Source organism: Molothrus ater, chromosome 14 (genome assembly GCF_012460135.2).
Source record: "Molothrus ater isolate BHLD 08-10-18 breed brown headed cowbird chromosome 14, BPBGC_Mater_1.1, whole genome shotgun sequence".
NCBI lineage: Eukaryota > Metazoa > Chordata > Aves > Passeriformes > Icteridae > Molothrus > Molothrus ater.
The window spans coordinates 19,000,649-19,025,485 of NC_050491.2; the positions used below are offsets into that span (position 1 = coordinate 19,000,649).

At 56.9% G+C, this 24,837-nt stretch overlaps 2 protein-coding genes across 3 annotated transcripts; one reads left to right on the forward strand and one right to left on the reverse strand.

Moving 5' to 3' along the window:
* The first annotated feature begins 6,362 nt into the window (after positions 1–6,362).
* On the forward strand, positions 6,363–14,960 carry TNMD (tenomodulin). Its single transcript, XM_036402394.2, has 7 exons — positions 6,363–6,425; positions 6,549–6,683; positions 9,997–10,137; positions 10,932–11,033; positions 12,792–12,945; positions 14,152–14,324; positions 14,751–14,960. Exons 1-7 carry the CDS (start codon positions 6,378–6,380, stop codon positions 14,958–14,960), a joined length of 963 nt encoding a protein of 320 aa, XP_036258287.1. The 5' UTR covers positions 6,363–6,377.
* Positions 14,961–18,052: 3,092 nt separating this feature from the next.
* Positions 18,053–23,283, reverse strand: TSPAN6 (tetraspanin 6). Of its 2 annotated transcripts, XM_036402480.2 has the most exons (8): positions 23,182–23,283; positions 22,900–23,088; positions 22,590–22,664; positions 21,893–21,991; positions 21,425–21,580; positions 20,706–20,789; positions 18,951–19,050; positions 18,053–18,742 (listed from the first exon to the last, which is right to left on the reverse strand). In XM_036402480.2, exons 1-7 carry the CDS (start codon positions 23,266–23,268, stop codon positions 18,982–18,984), a joined length of 759 nt encoding a protein of 252 aa, XP_036258373.1. In that variant the 5' UTR covers positions 23,269–23,283; the 3' UTR covers positions 18,053–18,742; positions 18,951–18,981. The 2 variants fall into 2 exon arrangements, with proteins under 2 accessions (XP_036258373.1, XP_036258374.1); XM_036402481.2 differs by lacking the exon at positions 22,590–22,664.
* Positions 23,284–24,837: the final 1,554 nt, after the last annotated feature.

Here is a 24,837-nt window from a genome sequence, read left to right on the forward strand (position 1 = left end):
TACCCTCCCAGGCAGCTGAGCAGCGTTGGCTCCAACCACCTCTGCTCATGGGGAACACCTGGTGGCCCAGGAAGGAGCTGGGCTGTCAGGAGTGCCCCCCATCTGGGCACCCCCAGGGCCCCCCAGCTGCCAGCGAACATCCAGAGGGGAGCCAGCATCAGCTGATGAACCCCAAAAGCCATGGGGATACAGAGCCCTCCAGCACTTCGTTCTGCTTGAGGCAGACGCGGGCAATCATGCTGACTTTGTTTCGTTTCATTTATTTTATTGATTTTTAAAATAGCTGTTTTTTTCCAAAAGCGCCCTGGGGCTGTGAACAGCTTGATGTGCATGGGAGAGCAGGGAAAGAGGCAGAGCTGGAGGTGCAGGGAAACAGGTGAGGCTGCATGGAGACTCCACGGAGAAGAACCAGGCAAAGCCCATCTCCTGAGCCTCAGAATCTCACCAGGAACCTTGGTGCACCCAGGAGAGCTGGGGAATTCACCCTCCCAGCACTGGGCTGCAGCTGCCTGTGCTCTCAAAGGACCCGGGAAAATGGTGTTTGCATCATCACTGGGCAATTAATGGCAAAAGCCGTCAATGGGAGAGTTAATGACATTCAAAGAAAAACTAACTGTGTTGAAATTCTTCAGTTTAATGGATCCTTTCTTGATTGGTAGCATATGGGAGTAATCTCAACTCTTTCTTTACTGGCTTTAGAGTAAACAACATTAATGCATGTATCAGGTGACAGTAAAATAAGGCAGGAGACATTGTGGTGCTTCACGATTCAGTAGGAAATGTTCAATATGTTAACATTAAACACTTTAGGTTTGCTAAGCAGTGATAAAATGCTGGTTATTCTCCTCACACAATCCCAGAGCAATGTAGTCCCTTTCACCAAATTTTTTCTTCTCCCTGTGGGTTTCCCCCTGCCAAGTTCTCAGTTGAGGTAAGAGACTGACCTGGCAGTTCCTCAGAAGGGACCTGGTGCCTCTCCACGTGCTGATGAGTTCATTGCTGGTACCCAGAGCATCCCTGCATCCTGCAGGGCACCCCACACCTGCACCCCACACCTGCACCCCACACCTGCACCCCATACCTGCACCCCACACCTGCACCCCACATCTGCACCCCCACATCTGCACCCCACACCTGCACCCCACATCTGCACCCCACACCTGCATCCCCAAACCTGCACCCCACACCTGCACCCCACACCTGCACCCCACACCTGCACCCCACACCTGCACCCCATACCTGCACCCCACACCTGCACCCCACATCTGCACCCCCACATCTGCACCCCACACCTGCACCCCACACCTGCACCCCACACCTGCATCCCACACCTGCACCCCACACCTGCACCCCACATCTGCAGCCCATATCTGCATCCCACACCTGCACCCCACACCTGCACCCCACACCTGCACCCCACACCTGCACCCCACACCTTCACCCCACACGTGCACCCCGTACCTGCAGCCCACACCTGCAGCCCACACCTGCACCCCACACCTGCACCCCACACCTGCAGCCCCACACCTGCCCCTCTGCAGGTGACCAGGGCAGCCTCACCCAGCTCCCGCCCCTCAGACACAGCCATCCCCAAGCTGCCTGCTGCTAATGAAGCAGGCTGGCAATTAACTGCAGCCAGCAGAGCGCTGGCATCGCCGGCATCACTCCGAGCATCCGTGAGCAGGGAACCAGTGACAGCCCTGGTGGTTCTGAGGGGCAGATCCCTGCAGGACAGGGGGACACACCAACCCATCGCCCCCAGGGCATCCTCTTCTTGCTCTCCTTTCCTGCACATCCCAGAGGACTGCAGACTCTTCCTCAACAACCCTCAAACTATTTTTAATAAAAGGCTTTTCGATGTGGCACCAAAACACATGGAGCTCTCAATTACATTTTAGCTGTCCCAGAAGGAAGCAGCTCTTTATTGGGAAAAATGACTGACGCTGGTGCAGGATTATGGGTTTGCTCTTTGCATTACAGGTATTCAAAGCCCGCTGAAAATAAAAACTGCTCAGCACACATTCCGTAGTAGAGCTAAGCCTCGTGCATGGGGAAGCATTTCGGGAGAAGTTAAGTGTTTGAAGTAAAACTGTGCAGTCATCTGGTAGAACAGAGACATGAAATTGTTATTTATCAAGATGAAACTGGCATTTGGATAAAATTCTCCGGCGCTGTTAATAACTTCTGTTGACGAGGGAGCTGCGAGAGCAGCGCTGAGGCAGCTGTCCCCAGAGCTCACAGGAGTGAGATTTTTCATGGGCTGTGAGCAAGGCAAGCGTGTGCCTGCTGTAATAACTTTCTGGGCGCCTCCGTCACAACGGCCACCACGAATTCATCTTTTTCTGCTCTCTCCCAAAGCTTTGTCAGTTTTGAGTAATTTGCTGTGAGTAGCAGCTGCTGGAGTGCCACATGGAGGCACGTGCGCCTCCGACATGAACTCCAGCTCCCTGAGCAGTTTTATCATCATGATTAAGTTTCTTAACTTGAATCAAGGATGTCTCTGGAGTTCCCTACGACGATGTGAACTTAAGATAAACAATGAATGATGAATAGGCCAATTACTGAAGCCTCCCTCACTGAAACCCTCGGCTGAGGCTGGCTGATAAGAGGAGGCACACGTCCTCTCATCTGGCAAATGTTACCGAAAATTGGACAGTTGGAAGCGAAGACAGTCCTGGGTAATCAGGCGCTGGCTAATGAGCACCTCTCTTTTATATGTGATTCTTCCCTTTCTCTGTTTGCTGCCCATAATGCTGGAAGTGGAGAGGGAGCCCTCAGCCTGAGCCACGTGCTGCCAATGCTGCACCTTGGTACAAATCCCTGCCCTCGGCCCCACATGCATCCCAGCACAAGGCACAAAAGCAGCAGCAGACTGTCGAGGCCTGTCTGGTGGTCCTGCACCTCCTCTGGGCTAAGGAAGCCTTTCCTGAGAGACCCACCCAAAGAGAGGAGCAGCCATTCCCAAAGCAAAGGGATACAGAGAGCACAGCTGAGGATGGAGGGAAAAGCACCTTGGAGCAGGGCTGCAGCTCTTCAGCCATGCAGCCAGCCAGCATTCATCATTTTGGGGCTGAAGCACCAAAAAGAGCAAAGCAAGAGCATTTTCCCTACTGAGAGATCTGCCAGTGGCAGACAAGGCCAAGGGCTGCCGTGGAGGGGGGCACAGAGAGTCCCTGGGGTGCTGTGGCTCTGTGCTGCCCCTCTGGCCCCATCCAGGAGCAGGTGTCACCACTGCCAGCACTGAGAGCTGCCTGGCACCACGTGCCACAGCAAATGGTATGATTTACTTACTACCTATGGAATTGCCCAATTAATTCACTATCCACATTAATATTATGGCTCATTTTTAACTTTACTGTCTCCATCGTTCCAATTTAGTGCTGCTCAGAGATGCTGCCACTGACCTTAATGGGTTTTTCATTATAACAAAGAGCACGATATTAATCACGAGGGGCTTTCAGCTGGAGGCTGCTGCCCAAGCCCCACTGCTTTGAGGAGCTGCTTTTTAGTGGTTTGGGGACCTGTTTTATTTCTGCCAGGCTGCTCACCCCTGCTCACAGCGTGTACAATCCTTTGTGCTGTCCAGGAGGAATTTCTTGGTGTAACATTTCCAGGCACAGAGATTTTATGCGGCAGTCAAGCTACACTGCAGATATGATAGATTTTTCTGGGCAAATTGGAACACGGAGTAGAAAACTGAAAGGATGCACCAGTCATAGCCAATGAGCCTCTTATTGTCCTGAATAAAAATCAAATGCCTTTTAATCATTTCAAATGTTCTTCTGGGTATCAATTAGTCACACATTAATATCAGTATTGCTTCTCTTCCTCAGTTCACATCAGATTAAATTCTCCCCTGTCATATACACTCGCTCTCATTAGCTTCATGGAAAATTAGTAATTGTTCCCTCTCCATTGGCATTGATGGGAGATTTTCATCAGAACTGCTTTTTATACAGAGGACCTGCTTGTCATCCTAAGGACACTAAGAGGTTTTTCCCCAAAATTATTGTCTTTTCATAAAAAATACTTTTTTTTTTTTATTTTTTTCCTCTCTGAAACTCTGAAGCCTGAGCCAGAGCATTAGGGAATGGGAAAAAAACCCAACATTTCACAAGTGTCATCCTGCAGTTTCTGCCCCTCTCTGCATCCCAGCCATGTGTCTCCTTGCCAGGATCCAGTGGCTGGAGCACAGCCACAGGTGCAGATGGGGGACACCAGGGCTTGCACAGGGGTTTGCTGCTCTCAAAGCCCCAGAGCAAGGCTGGATATTCAGAACACTCTGTGTGCAGAGCAGCAGTGTGGAGGGCTCTGATCCTGCCTTCCCTGGGGCCAGCCATCCCCAGCACTGCCAGTGCTGCAAGGGGCCTGTGATATTTATTGAGTTTTATTAACTCCCAGCCCTGGGAGCTCCTCACCTCTTGCAGCTAATTCAGACACCCGATTCCTGATGGAGTTACAGTGATTGCCATTAAAAAGCTTGACATTTACCTTACAACAGTAATAAAATAATAATGCCTAATTTGGTTTATGAGTGGTATTTGCAGTGTTTCCTGTGCCTTGAGTGGGGGATATGGTGAAGATCTGCTGATCAATTATGTCTGCTAAGCAGCACTGCTGTAATTCTTTCCTGTAATCAGAACCATCTTTCAGTAGAGCTGCTCCAAAGTTTTCCTCTGAAACTCTAATTTTGACAAGAAAAGAAAATGTTTTCAAATACTTGAGTTTCCAGTGAATAACAAAAGCTTCCGAGATGGAACTTTCTGGTGGGAAGTGGAGACAGACAAGCCTGGTGTCTGCACAGATTTGCTGCATTTAGATTTCCAGAACCCCTCAGATGTTTTCAAAGGCTGCCTGTGATTGCTTTCCATTAAAAAGGGGTTTTTTTTCTCCTCCAAATAACCTTGTCAGTACGATTCCCTTCTCTTACAGCCATCTCAATTATTAACCCCCCCATGTGTGTTTTACACCCCTGCACTGCTGAGGGGCTGTGGGGTGAGGAGCTCCTGCTGCTCTGGGGCCAGGGAGCCCAAACCCCTTTGCAGGGAGCAGATACACACCAGGGCACACCCCCAGCACACACATGTGCACAGTGCTCTCCCCAGGCTATTCAGAATCTCCGCTCCTGTCCCTCCAGGATTTACCCCTGGTTGCAGGCAGCAACATCCCAATGCTCACAAAGCCAGTGCCAGACCTGCTAAAAGCAATTTCTTTCTCCATTTCTCATCGTGAGCAAAATTCGATGTGGATTTTCTTTTTTTCAGTGCAATTTTAATTAGTGCATGATGCACTTTGGGTTTTTATTAGAGTAAACAGCTTGGAAAAAAAGTCCATGCCAGCTCTTCTACACCAGGGAGCCTCATCCTGTTCAGACCAGAAACCTCACGCTGGATTTCTGAAAGCCTTTCTTAAGATGGGTTCATTTCCATGAAGGAACGCTACGATTTCAACAAATGGAAATTTTTGAACGTAGAAAAAAGAAAAAAAAAAAAATTAGTCAGGAAATTCCTGGCTAGGCCAACATTGGGGTAGGGCTGTGCACGAGAGGGAGAGCTGAGGCCTCACCCCACACACAACTGCACACATGGCAGACATGGGCACACCCTGCTCACCTGGCTGCACGTATTACACACACACTGCCCCCTGCCATGTCTGTGTCCCTTGCCGTGCCCATGTCCCCTGCCCTGCCAGGTCCTCTGCCCCATGTCCCCCTGCTATTTCTGTGTCCCCTGCCATGCCCATGTCCCCTGCCATACCCATGTCCCCCTGCCATCCTGTGTCCCCTGCCATGTCTGTGTCCCCTGCTATTTCTGCGTCCCCTGTGTCCCCTGCCATCCCATGTCCCCTGCCATCCCGTGTCCCCCTGCCATCCCGTGTCCCCTGCCATGTCTGTGTCCCCCTGCCATGTCAGTGTCCCCTGCCATCCCATGTCCCCTGCCATACCCATGTCCCCCTGCCATCCCATGTCCCCTGCCATGTCTGTGTCCCCTGCCATCCCATGTCCCCCTGCCATCCCATGTTCCCTGCCATCCCGTGTCCCCTGCCATGCAGGGACCCCACTGGCAGCTCCCAGGCTGTTCCCACCCACTCAAGGACAGTGCAGCAGTGTCCCTGTCCCCAGGCTCATGGGGCACATGCAGTGTGGGCATGTCCAGCCATTGGCACAAGGGCCCGAGCTGGGGCAGAAGCACAGATCAGAGAGAAGGTGGCCCTGGCCGTGTGACAGCCATCACACCGTGGGGCCAGCAGCGCTGGGGACAGCCGGCTGTCCCCCCGAGGGGGTGGCCGTGGCCCTGCCTTCCCCCCGCGTGTGCAGCCCGAGCTCGGTGACTCCACCTCGGAGCGGGCTGGCTGCTCGCACACGGAGCGCACAGACCATGGGAGGGACGGCGGGGCGCAGCCCGGAGCGCTGCCGCTTTCTGGACGTGAGTTCACGGCTGGCCTGCCCCCCCCCGATCCCCGCGGGGCCAGCAGGGTCCGAGCTGTGCTGTCCCCTCCTGCTGGGACCCTCGGCACAGCCCGGCCATCGCCGCTTTCTCCTTCACCAGGCAGAAGCAGCCAAGCCGCGGGAGAAGGGCTGCCCCAGGTACCAGCTCTGCGGACTGCTCTTCAGCCTGCTGCTCCTTTCCCTTATCCTGATATTTTTTGGTGTCAGATACCTCTGGAACCCGGCACCCAGAAAAGTAAGTAAAAACTCTTTGATCCGGCATTTCAGAGCGCTGCTTCCCCAGACAGAGCTGTCCCCCTCCCCTTGACTCGCTGAAACTTTTAACAACTCTCCAAAACCCAGGCAACTTCACAAGATGCATTTTCTCAGACCACAGGTACTCCTGGGACTTTTAAAAATCTTTGTATTATTCATAACTAGCTTTTACTTTATGCAGGCTGGTTTTCTCCCCCGTCACCGCGCTCTTTCCCCAGTTGACAATTACAGGGGATGGGAGCTACACCATGAAGAGTTAAAGTTTCTCTTATTTCACCAGCAGCAAATTTTATGACAAGTAAGAAAATATTTTCCATTTCATTTCAATTATCTTGCCAGAAACCGGTGGAAAAGTCATTATGCCACCGCATAAAGAGGAGAGAAAGCCAGGACGCAGCGGTGATTGATTGTCATGGATTATATTTCTTACTTTAATGTGTCTGCAATGTGAGGGACGGTGAGGCGGATTAGCTTCTGCAGGAGCCTGTGCTAACAGGATTGGGCTCCTTTATTCCCAGCTGCAGCCCAGCACTGCTGTGAGTGCCGTGTCGGGGCGGCAGCGGGGCTGTGCCTCCCCAGCCGTCTCTGCCCGCCGCTGCCCAGCATCCTGACACTGCTGCCAAAACCCTTTTATCTCACACCCCCAGGGAATCGTTTAACCTTGAAACCCACAGCCCGCCTGCTGCCCTTCGTCCTCCCTTCCTTTGAATTTCCATGCTCACCCAGGAGGCCCCGCTTTGCACCCCATCACCAGTGGGGTTTGCTGGCTCTCAAGAGCATCTCCAAATTCCTGTGCACAGCCAAGGCAGCCTCTTTCCCACGCTGGCATCTCCAGTCTGCTCCCTGCACTGTCCTGGAGCCACTCCAGCCGGCCAGGCCGCCCTCCTGCCGGGCAGAGGAAGCACCCTGCTCACTGGAAACTTTATCTTCTTATCAGCAAATAGAAATAAATACCCCCTGAAATAAAAGGAAAAACAATAAAAGCCATATGTTCCTCCAGAATCCTGCCAAGACGATTATAAAGTCTCTACTGTTCCTAGAAAAACAGGGGTCATGCCAGCCATGAGAGGAAGAGGCTGTTAACCCCTGGAGGGGCAGTTTTCTCCAAGAAGACAGTGCAGGGACAATGCACAGCTTCAGGAGGGACAACCAGAGCCCTTGGTGTCCTCACTGGTGGAGGATGGAGTCCATGCAGCACTCCCCAACACCTGATGGGCAGGCAAGCAGGGTGTGAGGCCAGGAGAAAGCAGAGCTGCTCCTGCAGCAGAGATGCACCCAGACACTCCCAGAGCCCAGCACTGCCCCATCCCTGTGGCTTCTCCAGCTGGCCCAGGAATCCTCAGGACAAACAGGCTGGAGGGGGCTGGAAGTTAGTAACGCTCAAAAATATCAGCCAAGGGGAATTAAACTCTTTAAAGAACATGAAACCCTTCAAGCTTCCTTCATGTAACTGGAGAGTGGAAAAAAAACTTGAAAGAAGAGTTGTTCCTCTGAGGGGTGGCCTCGGACACGGCTCTGCCCTCTGCACAGCAGCCTCCTCGCCAGGCAGCACAGCTGATGATTCAGCTAACGAGGGGCTCATCACAGCCTTGCAGAGGGACATATTTCAACCATTCCCCAGCAAGTGTCATTTTTAGCCCTATAAAACATCTCATAGCTCTGAGCAGCACAGAGCTGGCAAAGCCCAAGTGGGTTAGCTGGCTGCTGTGCTGGCCAAAGTCATTCTCTGTAAATGGAGAGGCACTTGAAGGTAAGGTGCCACCTGGGATCCTGCCCTCCTTGAAATGATTTATGGCACTGTGTGCATTTTGTCAGTCAAAACCAGCGGCCTTCCACCCATTTTAGGCTTCAGACTGTTTTACCATATCATGAGATCCATGGAGAGCTGTATATCTTTACAAAGTCTTCCTGCAGACCATCAGGAGATGTCCATGGCTGCCAAGGCACACATCACTCCTCTAACCTTTGAGCAGGGGTGAATGTTCCTATCAGTTCCCATCTGCACAGGCAGTTCTGCACCCAGTTGGGTGCCAAGCAGGGGATACCAATGCTGGGAGCACTGCTGAGAGGCTCTGAAGCCCCGAGGGGAGGGATGTACAGCAACCAGGGGACTGTGAATGGGGGTTTGGGCTGGCACTAAGGGCAGAGCTCCTGCCCCTCACCAGTGGGGCCCACATGCTCCTGCCCTGGCTCATGGCCATGCCATGGGCTGAACAGGGCTCTCCCATCGCTGTGCCTCCATCTCTGCTCCATCTCCTGCCCTGGCTCATGGCCATGCCGTGGGATGAACAGGGCTCTCCCATCGCTGTGCTGTCTCCATCTCTGCTCCATGGCCATGCCATGGGCTGAACAGGGCTCTCCCATCGCTGTGCCTCCATCTCTGCTCCCTGCCCCACGGGCTTGAGGGAATTTGCAGGATTTCTTTTACTTCCACGGGGCTCCGTTCGAGCTGGGAAAGGAGGCTCCCCAGGGCCAGCAGGATCGTTTTTGTGCTTCAAAGAGCATCTGCCACTACTCACCCAGGAAGGGTCAGGCATCCGCAGGGACCGAGGGCTGCCGAGTGCGAGCAGGAGAGGGAGAGCGCTGATGCTGATGCTGCTGCTGCTGCCACTGCCGGCGCTGCTCCCCGGGGATGGGCCCACCGGGAAGCGGCTGCTAACGCCCCGGAGCTCTGCAGCAGCCCTCCAGGAGGTCTTTGATCCGCAGGCAATCCTTGATCTCCTCCAGGCAGAGAGAGGCTCTTCCCTCTGCCTTTGGGGAGAAACAGAAGGCGCAGAGATGGCGCGAGTAAGCTGGGGAGGACACGGTGCAGCAGGTGAGCCGGGGACACCGTGGTGGAGCAGAGCAGCCAGGGATGCAGTGGGCAACAAGCAGACCAGGCAGAAGGAGAGTGAAGTACCTGTGGATTCAGGAATTCAGTCCAGCCGGGGCTGTAACCAGGCTCAGGCCACAGAAAGCACCAGCAAAGGCTGAGCTGGGGCAAAGCTCCTGCTGCAGGTGTGTGAGGAGCATCTTCTCCCAGGTTTGACACACGTCCCAGGCTTGACAAACATTACCCCTCACCCTGGCTGCAGCTGCCCTTTCACCCAGCCCAGGCTCCTGCCTGGGAGCTGCCTCCCCTCGTGCTGTCCTGGTGATTGCTCTGGCTCACAGCTGGGCTTGAGGGAGCAGCCAGAGCCATGGCAGGGTCCCCAGCAGTGCTGGTCACACACCCAGCACAGCCTGTCCACCCACTGGACAGCCTCTGAAACCAGAGGGTGTGAGCTGACCCCTGTGTGACTGTGGCCTCCCAGGTTTATGACATGGAGCACACGTTCTTCAGCAATGGTGAGAAGAAGAAGATTGTGATGGAGATTGACCCCCTGGCCAGGACAGAGACCTTCAGCAGCGGGAATGGCAGTGAGGAGATCCTGGAGATCCATGACTTCAAAAACGTGAGTGTGGCAGCTTGTCCCTGAGACCCTGCAGTCCTGCAGAAGGACTGATGGGCCCTGCAGGACACTGTGAAGCCCCTGGAGCAAGTCCCAGGACTATTTATTCCTGCATCAGGGAGAGCAAGACCCAGACACACTGGGGATGCTCTCAAAGGAAAGGAGATGTGCTATCTACATGAGCTTCCACCTGTATTTAATAGTGGCGTGGTTGAGTTCCAATGAAATACATCTTGGAAGCCAGAGCTAGCTATTGGATTTACCCTTGCAAAGGAAGGCAATGATCATCAGTCTATCTGAGCCCAGTGCATTTGTCTGTCTGGAGAGCATTAAAACCTCATGACACTGAAGAAAGCTCTCTATGAAACCTAATTAAAATTTGTAGGGAAATACCCTGTGCAGTGACATATGGCAAAATTTTGAGCTAATAACCTAGCAGGAACTGGGGGCTGAATGTTCATATAACCATAACGGTCAGATGCTATTCTGCATATTTTTATTTATTATAATGAGAGCTCGTGATAGTTATCAGGAGAAGAGGAGCAGAGTAAAATTTTATGACTACCTGCCTTAAAATATTTGTAAAAAGCCCAGTTCTCCCAAACCATAAAATGCAATATCCCTTATGAGAACCTGTTAGTACGTGTTAGCACCGCTGCTGAACGAAACTGGCACAAAAATAGCAACAGGAAAAATATGACTGAACCTTCCTCGTCCAGCTGTACCCTGCATCCAATGGGTTATTCATCCTACTTTCTGCCCTGACTGCCTTTTGTGTGTTTGCTTTGATCCTGTAGGGAATAACTGGCATCTTCTTTGTGGGACTTCAAAAATGTTTCATCAAAAGTCAGACTAAAGTCCTGCCTGAGACGACAGAGGCCAAGATCCCTGAGCTTGAGGTAGGTGAATAGAGCAGGGCCCCCCTCTGCCCTGTGAAACCCACTGCTCTCCCTGGCATAGGGGCTGCCACTCCTGCCGCCTTCCCATCTGCTCCAGCCTTCCCAGAGATGTGCAATAAAGAAATAATGAGTTGTGATCGCTTCATAAACTGATCTTATTTCAGAGGATTGCTTATGAAAACAAGTGAAAAGAGACGGGATTAGAAAGCAACAGACAAAAGCCTCTCAGCACAATACCAGAGATCAAGAACAATAATCCTGTTGTAGTCAAAAGGTCGTAAGGCAGCTCAGGATTAGCAGGCACCAAAAAGTCAATCAATTGTTTTCTCCAAGATTTGAGCCTCATGTTTTCAAACAGAATGAGGCAGAAATAAGGGATTTAAAAGAGCAGCCACGTTTAAGAAATGCAAATTGAGAAAACCCTTGGCATGCAGACCTGAGAGATAGGAAACACCAGGCTGGGGCCACTTCCTTGTCCCGCATGGACCTTCATCCCACTGATGTGCCTATTGCTTCCTGCACCCGTTTAACTGCCCCGCATCCTGCCGCAAGGAGCCTTGCATGCTGCATGGAAAAGAGTGTGGCCTCCATGACTGAGCCCCTCCCTGACAGCGTGACCCTCAGTGACAGCAGTGGTCCTTTGTCCCTGTCCCCATCCCCAGGTCCTGGTGGTGGCACAAGGCACAGCCCTCCTGCCTCCCCATTTGCAAGAGGAGGGGTGTTGGCAGATTGAATCCCGCCCAGGGAAGCTGCTGCAGATAAAATGCCAGCAGGACACGTGTTTGAAATGAAGCGTGGGCAGAAACATTTCCCTGAATCATGACCCAAATTCCCAGACACCGATTCTTTGATTATGCCCTAAGAAGCTAATAGATCTTTCCAGCTACCGTCGTAAAAGGGATATAACTTCCCAGGCTTCAGCAGAACATTGCCCCGGGTAGAGAGCTGAGATGTAAAAGCCAGTGAGATAAATGTAGATTTAAGCTCCAGTCATGTCTTCTTGGAGCCTGCACGCTGCCAGGTCCTGCAGGCAGCACCTCCCCGACCCTGCAGCTTCCACCAGAGACTCCAAAAATGACCCAGTCTGGGTCGGGTTGTGTTGGCTCCTTCCTGTGACTTCCCAAAGCCGTAAGGAAAAACTCTATAAAAGAGATATACAGCTCTGGATGCCTTCTGGAGAGAAAAACACTTTTTGCCAGCTTGCTCTATGGGCTACCACCACCAACACAGACAATGTTGCCTTGGCAGAGAGCTCAGCGCAGACCCATCCCATAATCTTTATATATCTCCCTCCCTAAGTGCCTGCCAAAACACACCATGGACTAATGCAACGGCAGAGACATGTGGTATAAATTACTGAACACAGCCGTGCAAAGAATTTCTGTGAGGAGTAAATTAAAGTGTTCGATCAAAAAATCAGCAGCAGAAGGAGGAATTAAATCCTAGGACCGAAGTAGAACAGAGGTGGTTTAATCTTGGGTTTTAAATGACTTGGAGGGCTCCAGAAGGCTCTTCCAGATAGTGGGGACTGGGCAGGAAAAGGGTCTTGGGTGATGAACTAAGAGAGAGGAGAGCAGGGTGGTGAGGGCTGTTGGGGTATTGTGTGTGCATCCCATGAACACCACGAGCCAAGGCAGGTGGAGTCCAGCTGCTCTCTGGGAAGGGCAGAGGTGCCTCTAAGCCAAGGGGAGGAGAAGCAGCCAGTGCTGGGAGCTGGGTGTCTCACCACGCCAGGGTAATGTCTTGCTCTTCTTCCAGGGACAAGAAATCACCACCACCTACTTTGAGCAGTCTGTGGTCTGGGTGCCTGGGGAAAAGCCCATTCAGAACAAGGAATTCCTGAGGAGCTCCAAAATTTTTGACATCTGCAAAAATGTGACCATCTTCTGGATCCACCCCACGCCAATAGCAGGTACAAGGAGCCATCTCCTCCCCAAGGGGCTCATGAGCCCTCCTCTCACTGGGAACAGCCCTGCCTGTGGCCCCTGCCTTGTCCCCCTCTGTGCCACGCTGGGAGCCCACTTCCACAGCCTCGTGTACATCTCAGGCATGAACACCGTGTTGCCCATGACCACAGGAGATCCTGGCCAATGTAATAGCAGGGGCTGAGGATTCTCTCTACAAAGCACTTGTTTCTGCCAGCTCCCCGCCGCCCTGCACTTTGCAGAGTGGCCACCCTCCTCATAACAAGGGAGAAAAAAAAAAAAAATAATCCCTTGTACCTGCAAAGAAAGCAGCGCTGCTGGAAACTGGGACGCCTAAATCCTCGACACCACATGAACATCAGAGTGTGAGCAGACATCTGCATCTAAATCACACGGCGGGGTTGCCACCTCCAGCTGCTCACTGCACAGCCCTCGCAGAGGTTGTGGCCTCTGAGATGTGCTGCTGTAATTACCTGCTCTCTCTAACCCACTTCCAGCCGAATGAGGCAGTTTAAAAATCCCTGCTGAGCAAACTCCCTCTGCTCTGCAGCCACAGAGGCACATGGCATTGCTCACAGGTACTGGCCAGCTCACCTGTGCTCTGGAGGGCAGGTGGGCACCAGAGCTCCCTGGTGCAGGGGGAGGCTGGTGTCCCTGACTGCTGTCCCCTTTCTGCTTCCTTGTCCCTGCTTTTGGACCCACCTGCAGCAGTGTCCTGGCTCAGTGGGTCCAGCTGGGCCACCAAGGTGCACCCAAAGCCTTTGCCAGGACAGCAGTGTCCCAAGGCTTGTCTGGCACCTTCCCTAGCAAAGGAAATTATTGCTGCTGTGGTTCTTTCCTAAGCTAAGAGAGCTGAAACTGAGCATAATCTGCCCCAAATCATGTTGCTCTGATGGGGCTCTACAAATCCACCCCCAGCAGCAGAGCCCAGCAGGAGGATGTGCTTCTGCACACCCACAGCCCCATGCAGGAGATGCCAACAGCACCCACCCGTGAGCATGGGGATGGAATGGGCCATTGTCTCCCTCAGCCCTGCCCCAGGCTGGGTGAGAGCAGGAGGCAATGGAGCACTGGCTTGCAGTGGGCCTTTCCTGTACCCTGGCACCAAACTCTGGTAGAGACATTAATTCTTGCTGCTGCATTTGTCCCCTGTTCCGTGGTTATTGGCAGTGACATTTGGACTCTCCCTGTAGCTCCTGAGCTGGCCAACCTTGAAGGGGCAGAAGAAGAAGAGCCTGAGCTGCAGATGGACAGCCAGAGCTGGCTGGACGGGGGGAACGAACACGAGCTGGAGGAGGACACGCAGGCAGGGCCCAAGCGTCGGGCACGGCAGCTCACCGAGGAGGAGCTGCCTGTCAATGACTACGTGAGTGAGAGAAACCCACCCTGGGCTGCCCTGCCTGAGTGAGAGAAACCCACCCTGGGCTGCCCTGCCTGAGTGAGGGACCCCCACCCTGGGCTGCCCTGCCTGAGTGAGAGAAACCCACCCTGGGCTGCCCTGCCTGAGGGACCCCCACCCTGGGCTGCCTGCCTGAGTGAGAGAAACCCACCCTGGGCTGCCCTGCCTGAGTGAGGGACCCCCACCCTGGGCTGCCCTGCCCACCGTCCTGGCCATGGTCAGGAGTGCCCCCCCGGCTGTGTTCCTTGGGATGATGATGCCCTGTGCATGCCCTGGGGGTGTCCCCACGTCCCCGGGGAGCCCTGCTCCTCCCCTGAGGTGCCCAGGTGATTGGAAAGGTTGCCCGGGTGCCTCAGCCACGCAGCCCCCTCTGACTGCGCCTCTTGCCGGCAGTCGGAGAACGGGCTGGAGTTCCACCCTCTGTGGGATGAGCGGGGCTACTGCTGTGCCCAGTGCCGCCGTGCCCACCGCTACTGCCGGCGGGTGTGCGAGCCGCTGCTGGGCTACTACCCCTACCCGTACTGCTACCAGGGCGGCAGGGTCATCTGCCGCGTCATCATGCCCTGCAACTGGTGGATCGCGCGGATGCTGGGCAGGGTGTAGCGGGGCCGTGCCCGCTGCCAGCCTCCAGGAGCCCGCTGGCACACCGGCAGCACCGCGGGGCACGGCCCGGCCGGTGATCCCACACGCTGCCCGGGCACTGCCCGGTGATCCCAGCCCTGCCCGGGCACTGCCCGGTGATCCCGCACCCTGCCTGGGCACTGCCCGGTGATCCCAGCCCTGCCCGGGCACTGCCCGGTGATCCCCGCACCCTGCCCGGGCACTGCCCGGTGATCCCAGCCCTGCCCGGGCACTGCCCGGTGATCCCGCACCCTGCCTGGGCACTGCCCGGTGATCCCAGCCCTGCCCGGCCGGTGCCCGGTGATCCCAGCCCTGCCCGGGCACTGCCCGGTGATCCCAGCCCTGCCCGGCCGGTGCCCGGTGATCCCAGCCCTGCCCGGGCACTGCCCCGTGATCCCAGCCCTGCCCGGGCACTGCCCGGTGATCCCGCACCCTTCCCGGCCGGTGCCCGGTGATCCCGCACGCTGCCCGGCCGGTGCCCGGTGATCCCAGCCCTGCCCGGGCACTGCCCGGTGATCCCAGCCCTGCCCGGGCACTGCCCGGTGATCCCGCACCCTGCCCGGGCACTGCCCGGTGATCCCAGCCCTGCCCGGGCACTGCCCGGTGATCCCAGCCCTGCCCGGCCGGTGCCCGGTGATCCCAGCCCTGCCCGGCCGGTGCCCGGTGATCCCGCACCCTTCCCGGCCGGTGCCCGGTGATCCCGCACGCTGCCCGGGCACTGCCCGGTGATCCCGCACGCTGCCCGGGCACTGCCCGGTGATCCCAGCCCTTCCCGGCCGGTGCCCGGTGATCCCCGCCGGCCGCGGCACCGCCCGCGCTGTGACCCCGCGCCCTGCGCTGCCCCCGCGGGGCTGCGGGAGCCAGGCTGAGCAGCAAGAGGCGAACAATAAAGGTCCTGTATGAGCGATTGCAAAGACAATGGAAAGTCGTTCAGTCTCAGTCTGATGCTCAAGGGGTCTGCGAAGGGATCTGAGTGCGCGGCTGCCTCCAGGAGCACCCACAGCTGGGTGCGGGCGCTGCAGCCTGCGGAGCGCCCTGCTGCTGCTGCTGGGGGCTGCTCAGCATGGCCTGACCTCCGTTCCAGCGTGCTCCCATGTGCTCAGTTCAGCTGCTGACAGCTCAGGCGTGCCACCAGTCCCCGCTGCAGCTGTGGCAGCACAGGCACAGGGAGCTGGCACAAGGAGCTCCCTGAGGAACCAAGGAGCCAAAGTCACAGGGAGTCCACTCCTGTGACCTGTCCTGTTGGTGACAGGTCCCCAGCCCTGTCACCAACAAATGGGTGAATCCTGAGCTGCAGGAGGGAAGGAGTCCTGAGCACTGCAGCTGCCCTGAGCAGGACAGTGCCTGCCACAGGGCTGAAGGCTTACACCAAAACCCCTGGGCACCCTGGGCACACTTCTTATGCCCATGACCTTGGGCTTGTGCCAAAGCCAGGTCCCAGATGTCATCCCAGGGAGCCAGCTGCTGTTGAGGAGCTCTGACATCCTGCAAGTGTCAGCTGGAAAAACCCTCAGTGTCACCAGGGGAGGACACTGCCATGGCTGGAAGGTACAGACAGAGCAGGGAACAGAGACAGGTGCCAGGTGTGTCGTCCCCAGGGCTGCCAGACCCCCCTCACAGCCCTGCAGCTCCCGTGGGGATGTGAGCAGGGCAGTTCCCTTCCTCCCTGTTCACTGCACTGACAAAGCGGTTAAAACACTGGGAGCTCCCCACATGGCATCCCAAGGGACACCAGCCAGCCTTGGGGACACCAAGCCTTGCTGACAAGTCGCCTGAGACATTGATCCTGCAGAGAAGGGAGGTGCAAACACACCCAGCCACAGCTGCTGCCAGCAAGGCTTCTGTCCCTGCTCAGTGTCCAGGCAGGTGACCAGGGTGCAGCCCATGCCTTTGCCAGGACATCCAGAACACCTCTCCAAATTCAAGTCAGTTGTCTATAGCAGTGCTATTTAACCCGGTAAGATCCACACCCCCGATGGCTGCAGCGCTTCTGCTGCCTGTGGGGATGAGCGGGCTTGCACCAGCCTCCACAACCCTTGCTGGTTTTCCTGCAGCTCCTTGGAAACCTCTGGGCTCCCTGTGCCAGCCCCTGCCAGAACCATCCCCATTCACCTGGCATCACTGGGTGCCCCAGGAGGAATCTGCCTGTAGGGGCACAGAGCAGGGCAGGGTCCTTCCCTCTGTGCAGGGTTGAAGATGACAAAGGGTTTATCCAAATCCATTCCTGTCTCTCATGTGTCCCTGCCCTGTCTCCATCCATGCATTCACTGCCCTTAGCCAGTCTCCAGCCCAGCTCTGACACATTCTGCCTCATCCCGAGCCAGGAGGAGCTGACAACAGCCTGATTTACTCACCTGGGATAAATGAACACAAGGGTTTGGGGCGTTTCCCTCCCTCAGCAGCCAGGCTGGCCCATACCAGGGCATTGTTGAGGCAGCTCACCCAGCACCCAGGCAGCTTTGGCCAGAGGGGTGACGCTGACAAAGGGCCACCACTGCTGGTGGGGGCTTCCCTGCTCTGGTTACACCTGCCTCCTCCCTAGCAACAGGACAGGCAGACACAGCTCGTTTGAGTTCAGTGCCTGAGACCCAAAAACCCCCCAAGCTTGGCAGAGGAGTGCTTCACTGCAGCACCAGGCTCACAAAGGCAGAGGCTTGCTGACAAAACAGCCCAAAAATGAGCAGTAACAAATTAATTTAAAAGCTTGAATGCACATTTCTTGCCCTGGGGAGCAGCTGGGGCCTGGCACTGCCCTGCCCTTTGCTCCAAGCCAGCTGCCAGCAGGCCAAGGATGGCTCACACTGGGCTGAAGTTACTCACCCTGCTCCTGGGCTGGGGTGCTCCAGGCCCTCTCCTCCAGCACTGTTACACAACCACTGTTATGAAGAAAATTCAATTACCGAAGTTATTTGCAGGCAGAAGTGCACCAGTGCACATTGGAGGAATGCAAACTGCAGTGGCCAGAGGTTCCTGGCTGGCCCAGAGTGAGCAGATCAGCCCCGGAGGTACTTGCTGCTCTTCAAGCAGAGGAATTTCCAGGACATGAAAAGAAAAGTCAAGGAGGTTTCATAGAGTAAAATATCTTAATATTTATTGTGTCTCAGGACAAAAAGAATTCTACTCAATACATAAAATGAGTTGAAGCAGCATATAATACTGACAATCAAGTCACAGCTGAATCGGTGCAAGGACACCTACCAAGGTAAAGGCACCAGGAGCTACATCACCAAACCTCACTACAGCTTAAAAGAACCACTACAGCCCGTCCTTAAAGAAGTACAACTATAAAAAAGTATATAAAACCCAGGGAGGGAGGAGGCAGCTTGGCAACAACCTTGCTGAGCCAAGGCTTCAGGCAGGCAGGACTGTGTTTAACAGCCCTGTCTCAAGAACAACTGTGTCTGGAGAGTGAGGGGATGTCCAGGGGCTGCCCAAGGCAAGGGGAAGCAGCCCTTTCCCAGTGGAGGCACTGAAGATGAGCACTGGGACACCTGGGAGCTGTGCTGAACCGGCACAGTCAGCTCAGCACAGTGTGGCACTCGGGGCAGCAGCTGGGGGCTGCAGCCACCACAGCCACACCAGTTATTCTCCCAGGCAGTGGCACAGCAGAGTAGTGTCAGGACAAGTCCCTGAGTGCAGCAGGACAGCTGCTGCACTCCTTTCTATGAGCTAGTTGAGAAGAGGATCAGTCAGTTCAAAGCAAGATTTCACGACGTGGCATCCAGAGGAAAACTGGAGGTGGAGGCATCCTCCCCAGCCATTCCCTGCAATGCACACAGAGAGTGTTAGCAGGCAGGATGGATTTATTTGGATTTATACACAGGCTGAAATGGCACAGGGTAAAACGACACAGCAGACCTGGTCTTGCAGGCGCCCTCTAACCCTAAACCCTCCAGATGTGGTACCCCCACCCCATGGGTAACCAGCAGCAGCCAGGGGGGCAGAGGCAGCCCCCTAGACTTACAGACATACCCAGGCACAGGCACAGAGTGCTGGGGGCCAGCTACACCATCTCATACTGATTGTTGGTGATGTACCGGGACAGGCAGCAGGACAGGATGATGCCAATCAACTGAAAAAGAGAAAAAACAAACCCTGCATGTCAGAGGCAGCCAAAACCAGGGAGAGGTGTTTTCAGGAGAAAACCTGACAAACTGATCCAGGGTTTTATGAAATGCAAGGATGGACAGTGGGGTTTACAAACCACAGCAAGGGCTGCTGCACCCTGCTTCAGAATCACCGAAAGCAGCTGAAGCACAGGATCCTGGCAGCACCAACTAAACAAGCTCCTCACAAGAGATGCTCAAAGTCCCATCCCATTACAAGCTGCTACGTGAAGCATTGACTGTTTTATGGTAATTGCAGAGATTACACAGGTACCAGGAGTGTCACAGCCAATTACACAGCCACTGGAGAATGGCAGCACCTCTCCCTGCTGCAAGGACACTGGGGAAGCAAGGCTGCTGCTCTCACATCAGGAAGGTACTGCTATCACACGTGCTCTGTTATCACAACACAGCCTCCCAGCACCCGTGCAGACTCCAGGGCCAGATCCTGCATGACTCTGACCTCCACAAGCCAGGTTAGAGGTACATCAGCACAACGGCTCCCTGGCTGAGGTGCGACCCAGCCAAGCTTGTCGAGGGGGCGATAAAAGCCAAGAACTGGTGGCAATGCCCAAGCCTGCCATCAGCTGAGATAATGCTGCAGCTGGGAGTGTGTGTGCAGTTCACCACTGGTGTATCGGGCACATCTCAGTGAGCCCAGAGCCAGCCCAGCCCAGCCAGGGAGCAGCGGGCACAGCAGAGCAGCTCCGGCTCTCGGGCTCTCCCAAAGCACTCAGTACCACTCCCCAGTTCAGTCCATCTGTACAGAAAACACACAGTGACAAGCTCAGACAGCTGAGTATCTCACAGGTGCCTGCTCCCCAGCCTGCAGCCCCAGCCAGCAGCACCTTGCTGCTCACACCACAGCCACTGGGTGCTGGGTCAAGGGGAGGCAGAATGTGAGCCCCTCCAAAGGCAGGGCTGCCTGCTCAGCCCCAGAGCCCAGCACGCTGGCGCAGTGCAGCTGGAGGAGGGCCAGCTGCACATCCTGCAGCGTCGGAAAGCCCTCGGCACCTCGGGAAAGCCCCGGCCGGGGGCAGGGGCCTCCCGCTTCCTGCCGGGACACAGCTCTGGAGCTGGAGCTGGGGCTGGCCAGCACACTAATGCTGCTGCTGCTGGAAGTGCCCTGCATGATAAAGTGAAGGAGACATTGCAGCAGAGGACATAGGGCAGGGGAGGGTGGTCAGCCACCAGCACAAGCGGTGCCACACCAGCACTCACGACAACCCCACCACAGAGGAGCGATGCCAAACACCCTCCTGATAACAGTGTGGGTGGGTAGGAAAAGGAAGGGCACAGATCTGATCCCTGCCAACAGCAGGCGCAGAGTTCGTCCATCTCTGTTTGGTTTTGCTTCGAGCCTGTTCATTCAGAGAGGAGATCTTCCCAAACAAACCTGGGCTCAAGGAAACAGAGCTGGGGCTTCAGCCCTGGGTGTGAGAGACTGGGGCCTGCACAGCAGTCAGAATGAATCCAAGGGGAATCCACAGAGTAGCTGCTCCTCCCTGACTGAAACCAACTGTGCCTTTTGTACACACCAGATTTTGCACTGAAATTAAATCCCTCTGGAGACGTGCTGGCTTCACCCTGCCCTCCTCCCGAGCCAGACAAGGAGATTTACCTGGAAACAAGCGATGCCAAAGGAGATTCCGGCCACAACGCTCATCTTGGACTCCATTGTTGACGTTACCAGGAAAAAACAACCCTGCAGAGGAAGCCAACAAGCACGTGGATCCAGTGCTTTGCACCCCCAGGAGCACAGAGCAGCTCCTCCCCAAAGCTCCAGGGGAAGATGCTCCTGCAGGCAGCAGGGGGGTCCTGGCTGACCCCTCCTGCCAGGCCCCAGCAAAGCCATTTCCAGTGTCCCAGCCCAGATGCCTTACCAAGGGCAGCACTGCCCTTGGGCTGCTCCCAGCCTGAGCCAGGTGACTCATCAGAGGAACCTTTGCATCACCCAACCATCCCTGTGGATGAGGTCACACGCCCTCAGCACCGGGTCAGGACTTTGCACCCAAGGGAGATGTCAGCACTGCTGAAACAAACTTTACTGGGAAGCTGCTTCCTTACTCACCTGTTCTTCAAAACACAAATCCCCAAAGGCCCATGCTTGGGTCTGGCTGGGCCCTGATCTTGAAGCAAGGAGTGAGGCAACCTCAGACAGAAGGGAGGATTCCATACCCTTACCCACTCCAGGGGAGCCCCTGGGCCACTGAACATCAGCATCGATAGGGCAATTCTCCTTTCCAGCCTGCCAGGAACAGACTAGACCCCCTGCACACACCCATCCCTGCCCTTCCCACCTCCAGGGCCAGCAGGCAGGCTTTTCTGAGCTTAACTTACGTTCACAAACACTTTCAGCTGGGCCTTGTTTGGGTCTTTGAGATCTTCCTCCGAGCAGTCGTTCGGGTTCTTGCAGCAGCTGGGGGGGATGCCCCTCTGGCTGAAGTACTCAGTCCTCTCCCAGTCAGAATAGTTCTGCACTCCACAGCAGTGCAGCTGGAGTGGGAAGCACATGTGGGGAGCCTGGTCACACCAGGGAACTGACCCCTGCTCCCCCACCACCGCCATGGCTCCCCCATCTCACCCAGCATCTGCCAAATTCCAAAGCCTGTGAGGGAATGCTGGTGCCACAGAGGCCAGAGGGGACGCCCTGGGCCAGGTCAGCATTCCCACCTGCTGCCAGCCCGGGCTCTCACCCATTCCCACCTGCTGCCAGCCCGGGCTCTCACCCATTCCCACCTGCTGCCAGCCTGGGCTCTCACCCATTCCCACCTGGGGCTCTCTCCCATCCCCACCTGGGGCTCTCACCGTTCTCTGAATGGTGTCCACAGCCTCGCTGTGTGGATCTGCAGTCACGTTGTAGTTCTTCAAGGCCAGGTCCAGGTTGCTCTCAAAGCTGGTCTTTATCTGTAGGACAGAGGTGTCAGGGCCCTGCTGTCCCTCCTGCCCTGCCTTCCCTCCTGCCCTGCCCTGCTGTCCCTCCTGCCTTGCTGTCCCTCCTGTCCCGCATTAGTCACCGCTGGGGATGGCAGCAGTGACTCCGGCCATGGCCAGCAGCCATTTCCCAGCACAGGCAATTAGAGGCTGTATTAGAGGGCAGGCTGGATGCACTGTGGCAGCAGGGATGCTGTCTGTAATAACAAGGAGCTGCACCATGCCAGCTCCCTCCCAAGCAGGCACAGAAACCCTCCCAGGAGCTTTAATTACTGAAATTATTGCAGAAGATAGACCAAAGCCAGAAATTACAGTCCAGGGCTACTCTGCCTGTTCTGATGGAGGGACAACGTGCTGTGCTGGACTGACCCCTGCACCCAGGTTGCTCCTTCTGGGTCCTTACAGGGACCAAGCTGCTCTTTGCGCTGGTTTAACCCTATCTTTGCCAAACTAAGCACCACTCCCAGGCAGCCCCTCTGTCCCTCGGTGACATCTGCGACTGCACTGGGGTAAAAGTATCATCAAACTCACTCTGCAGCCCTGGGAGACGGCAGTGGCCACCCAGACTCACCTCGTGCCTGAAGACGAACCCCACGATGGCGGCCACCAGGACGATGAGGAAGATGAGGGACAGGAGCATGGCATACTGTGGGCAGAAAGGGTGGGATGGGAGGGGATGGAGGGGATGGGGCAGGACAGGATGGGATGGGACGGGAGGGGAGAGTGGAGGAGGAGAGGATGGGGTAGGACAGGATGGGACGGGGTAGGGCAGGGATGGGACCAGACAGGAATAGGATGGGGTGTTTCGGGATGGATCAGGACGGGTCGGGATGGATCAGGAGAGGAGGGGGCTCCATCCCGCCCTGTCCCAGGCCACCCACCAGCTTGAGCATCCAGGTGCTGCCGCGGCAGGTGGCGAAGCAGCCGAAGGTGCCCAGGAGGACAACGACGGTGCCAGCGCCCACCAGCACGAACGGGACATTGGTGGCTTTCTCGTCCAGCAGGGAGAAGTAGACGGCCAGGCTCACCCTACCCCAGATGCCCACGGCCAGCAGCACAATGCCCGACACCTGGTGGGAAGAGGGGAAAGCCGCGGTGGCTCGCGACTGTCGCGACAGGGCGGCGCAGCCGCGGCTGCGGCGGGGGAAAGGGCGGGCGCTCACCCAGAAGACGAAGGTGTAGGTGAGCAGGACGCTCTTGAGGCAGGTGATCACCGGCTTGGTCTGCAGCCGCCGCGACGGGGACGCCATGGCCGACACGGGGCGGCTGCGGGACGGGCGGGGCGGGGCCTCGCGACACGCCCCGGACACGCCCCGGACACGCCCCGGACACGCCCTCGTGCGGGCCGGGCCCGCCCCCCGCCGGAGGAGCCCGAGCGCTCACGGAAACGGCCGAGCGCGCCGGCCGGCACCGTGCTCTGCGCCACTCCTCCCGCAGAGGGCGCCCCGGCCAGCCCTGCCAGGGGCCACCTCTTGTCCTGTGACACCCCTGTCCTGTCGCCCCCTGTCCCCCCCTGTCCTGTGACACTCTGTGCCCTGTCACCCCCTGTCCTGTGACCCCCCTGTCCCCATCACCCCTTGTCCCCTGTCCCCCCTTGTCCTGTGACCCCCTGTCCCTTATCACCCCTGTCCTGTAACATCCCCTATCCACTGTGACCCCCTGTCTGCTATCACCCCCTGTCCTGTGACACGCCTGTCTTGTGACACCGCCTGTCCCGGGCCACCCTCTGTCCCGTGACACTCCCTATCCGTTGTCACCCCCTGTCGGGAGCCATCCCCTGTCCTGTGACACCCCCTTGTCTGGTGTCACCTCCTGCCTGTCCCCTGTCACGACCTGTCCGGTATCATCTGCTGTCTAGCCCGTGCCACCCCGTACCTATCCCTGCTACCTCCTGTCCAGTGCCACTCCCTGCTTAGCCCGTGTCACCCTCTCTCCAGTGCCACCCACTGCCTCCCCCGTGCCACCGCCTGCCGGTGTCACCCCGTGCTTGCCTCATGCCACCTCCTACCTGCTTGGCGCCACCCGCTGCCACCTCCCTCCTGCCCCGTGCCACCCGGTGCCACCCCTTGCCCGACCCATGCCATCATTCCCTGCCTCCCCGGTGCCACCCCCTGCCTGTCCCGTGCCACCTCCTGCGCGGTGCCAGCCAGCGCCAGCCCCTGCTCTCCTGCTGCAGCCCTGCCGTGCCCCACCCCGTGTCCCGGTGTCCAGCGGGACAGCCACCCCGCGCCCGGCACATGGCACTGCCAGCCGCCAACAGCGCCGGCTGAGCCCTGCCGGGGTGTCCCGGGGGTGTCCCGGGGGTGTCCCCGGCCTGGGGCGGGCTGCGGGGGGCTGCGGGCTCCCCACCCCGGCAGCAGCAGCCCCTCCCGGCTGCCCTCTCCTGCCTGCGACAGTCATTAATTAGCGCTCTCCCAGCCTGGCCGCCACATAATTAATTAGCCCATTGAGCCAGCAGCGCGTCCACCCCGGCACACCCCACAGAGCGCTCCTACCTGGCCGTGCCAGCCCATCCCTTCTCCCTGCCCAGCGGAGCCCTGGCCGCGGCTCCTGCCCCGGCTCCTGCCCCAGCGGCCCCGGCCCCGGCTCCTGCCCCGGCTCCTGCCCCGGCTCCTGCCCCGGCTCCTGCCCCAGCGGCCCCGGCCCCGGCTCCTGCCCCGGCTCCTGCCCCGGCTCCTGCCCCAGCGGCCCCGGCCCCGGCTCCTGCCCCGGCTCCTGCCCCGCCTGCCCGACCCCAGCGGCCCCTGACAAAGCGCTGCGGTCCCCGTGCCTCGGGGGGCCGGGCTGCGGCAGGGAACAGACCCCAGCTGGAAGCGCTT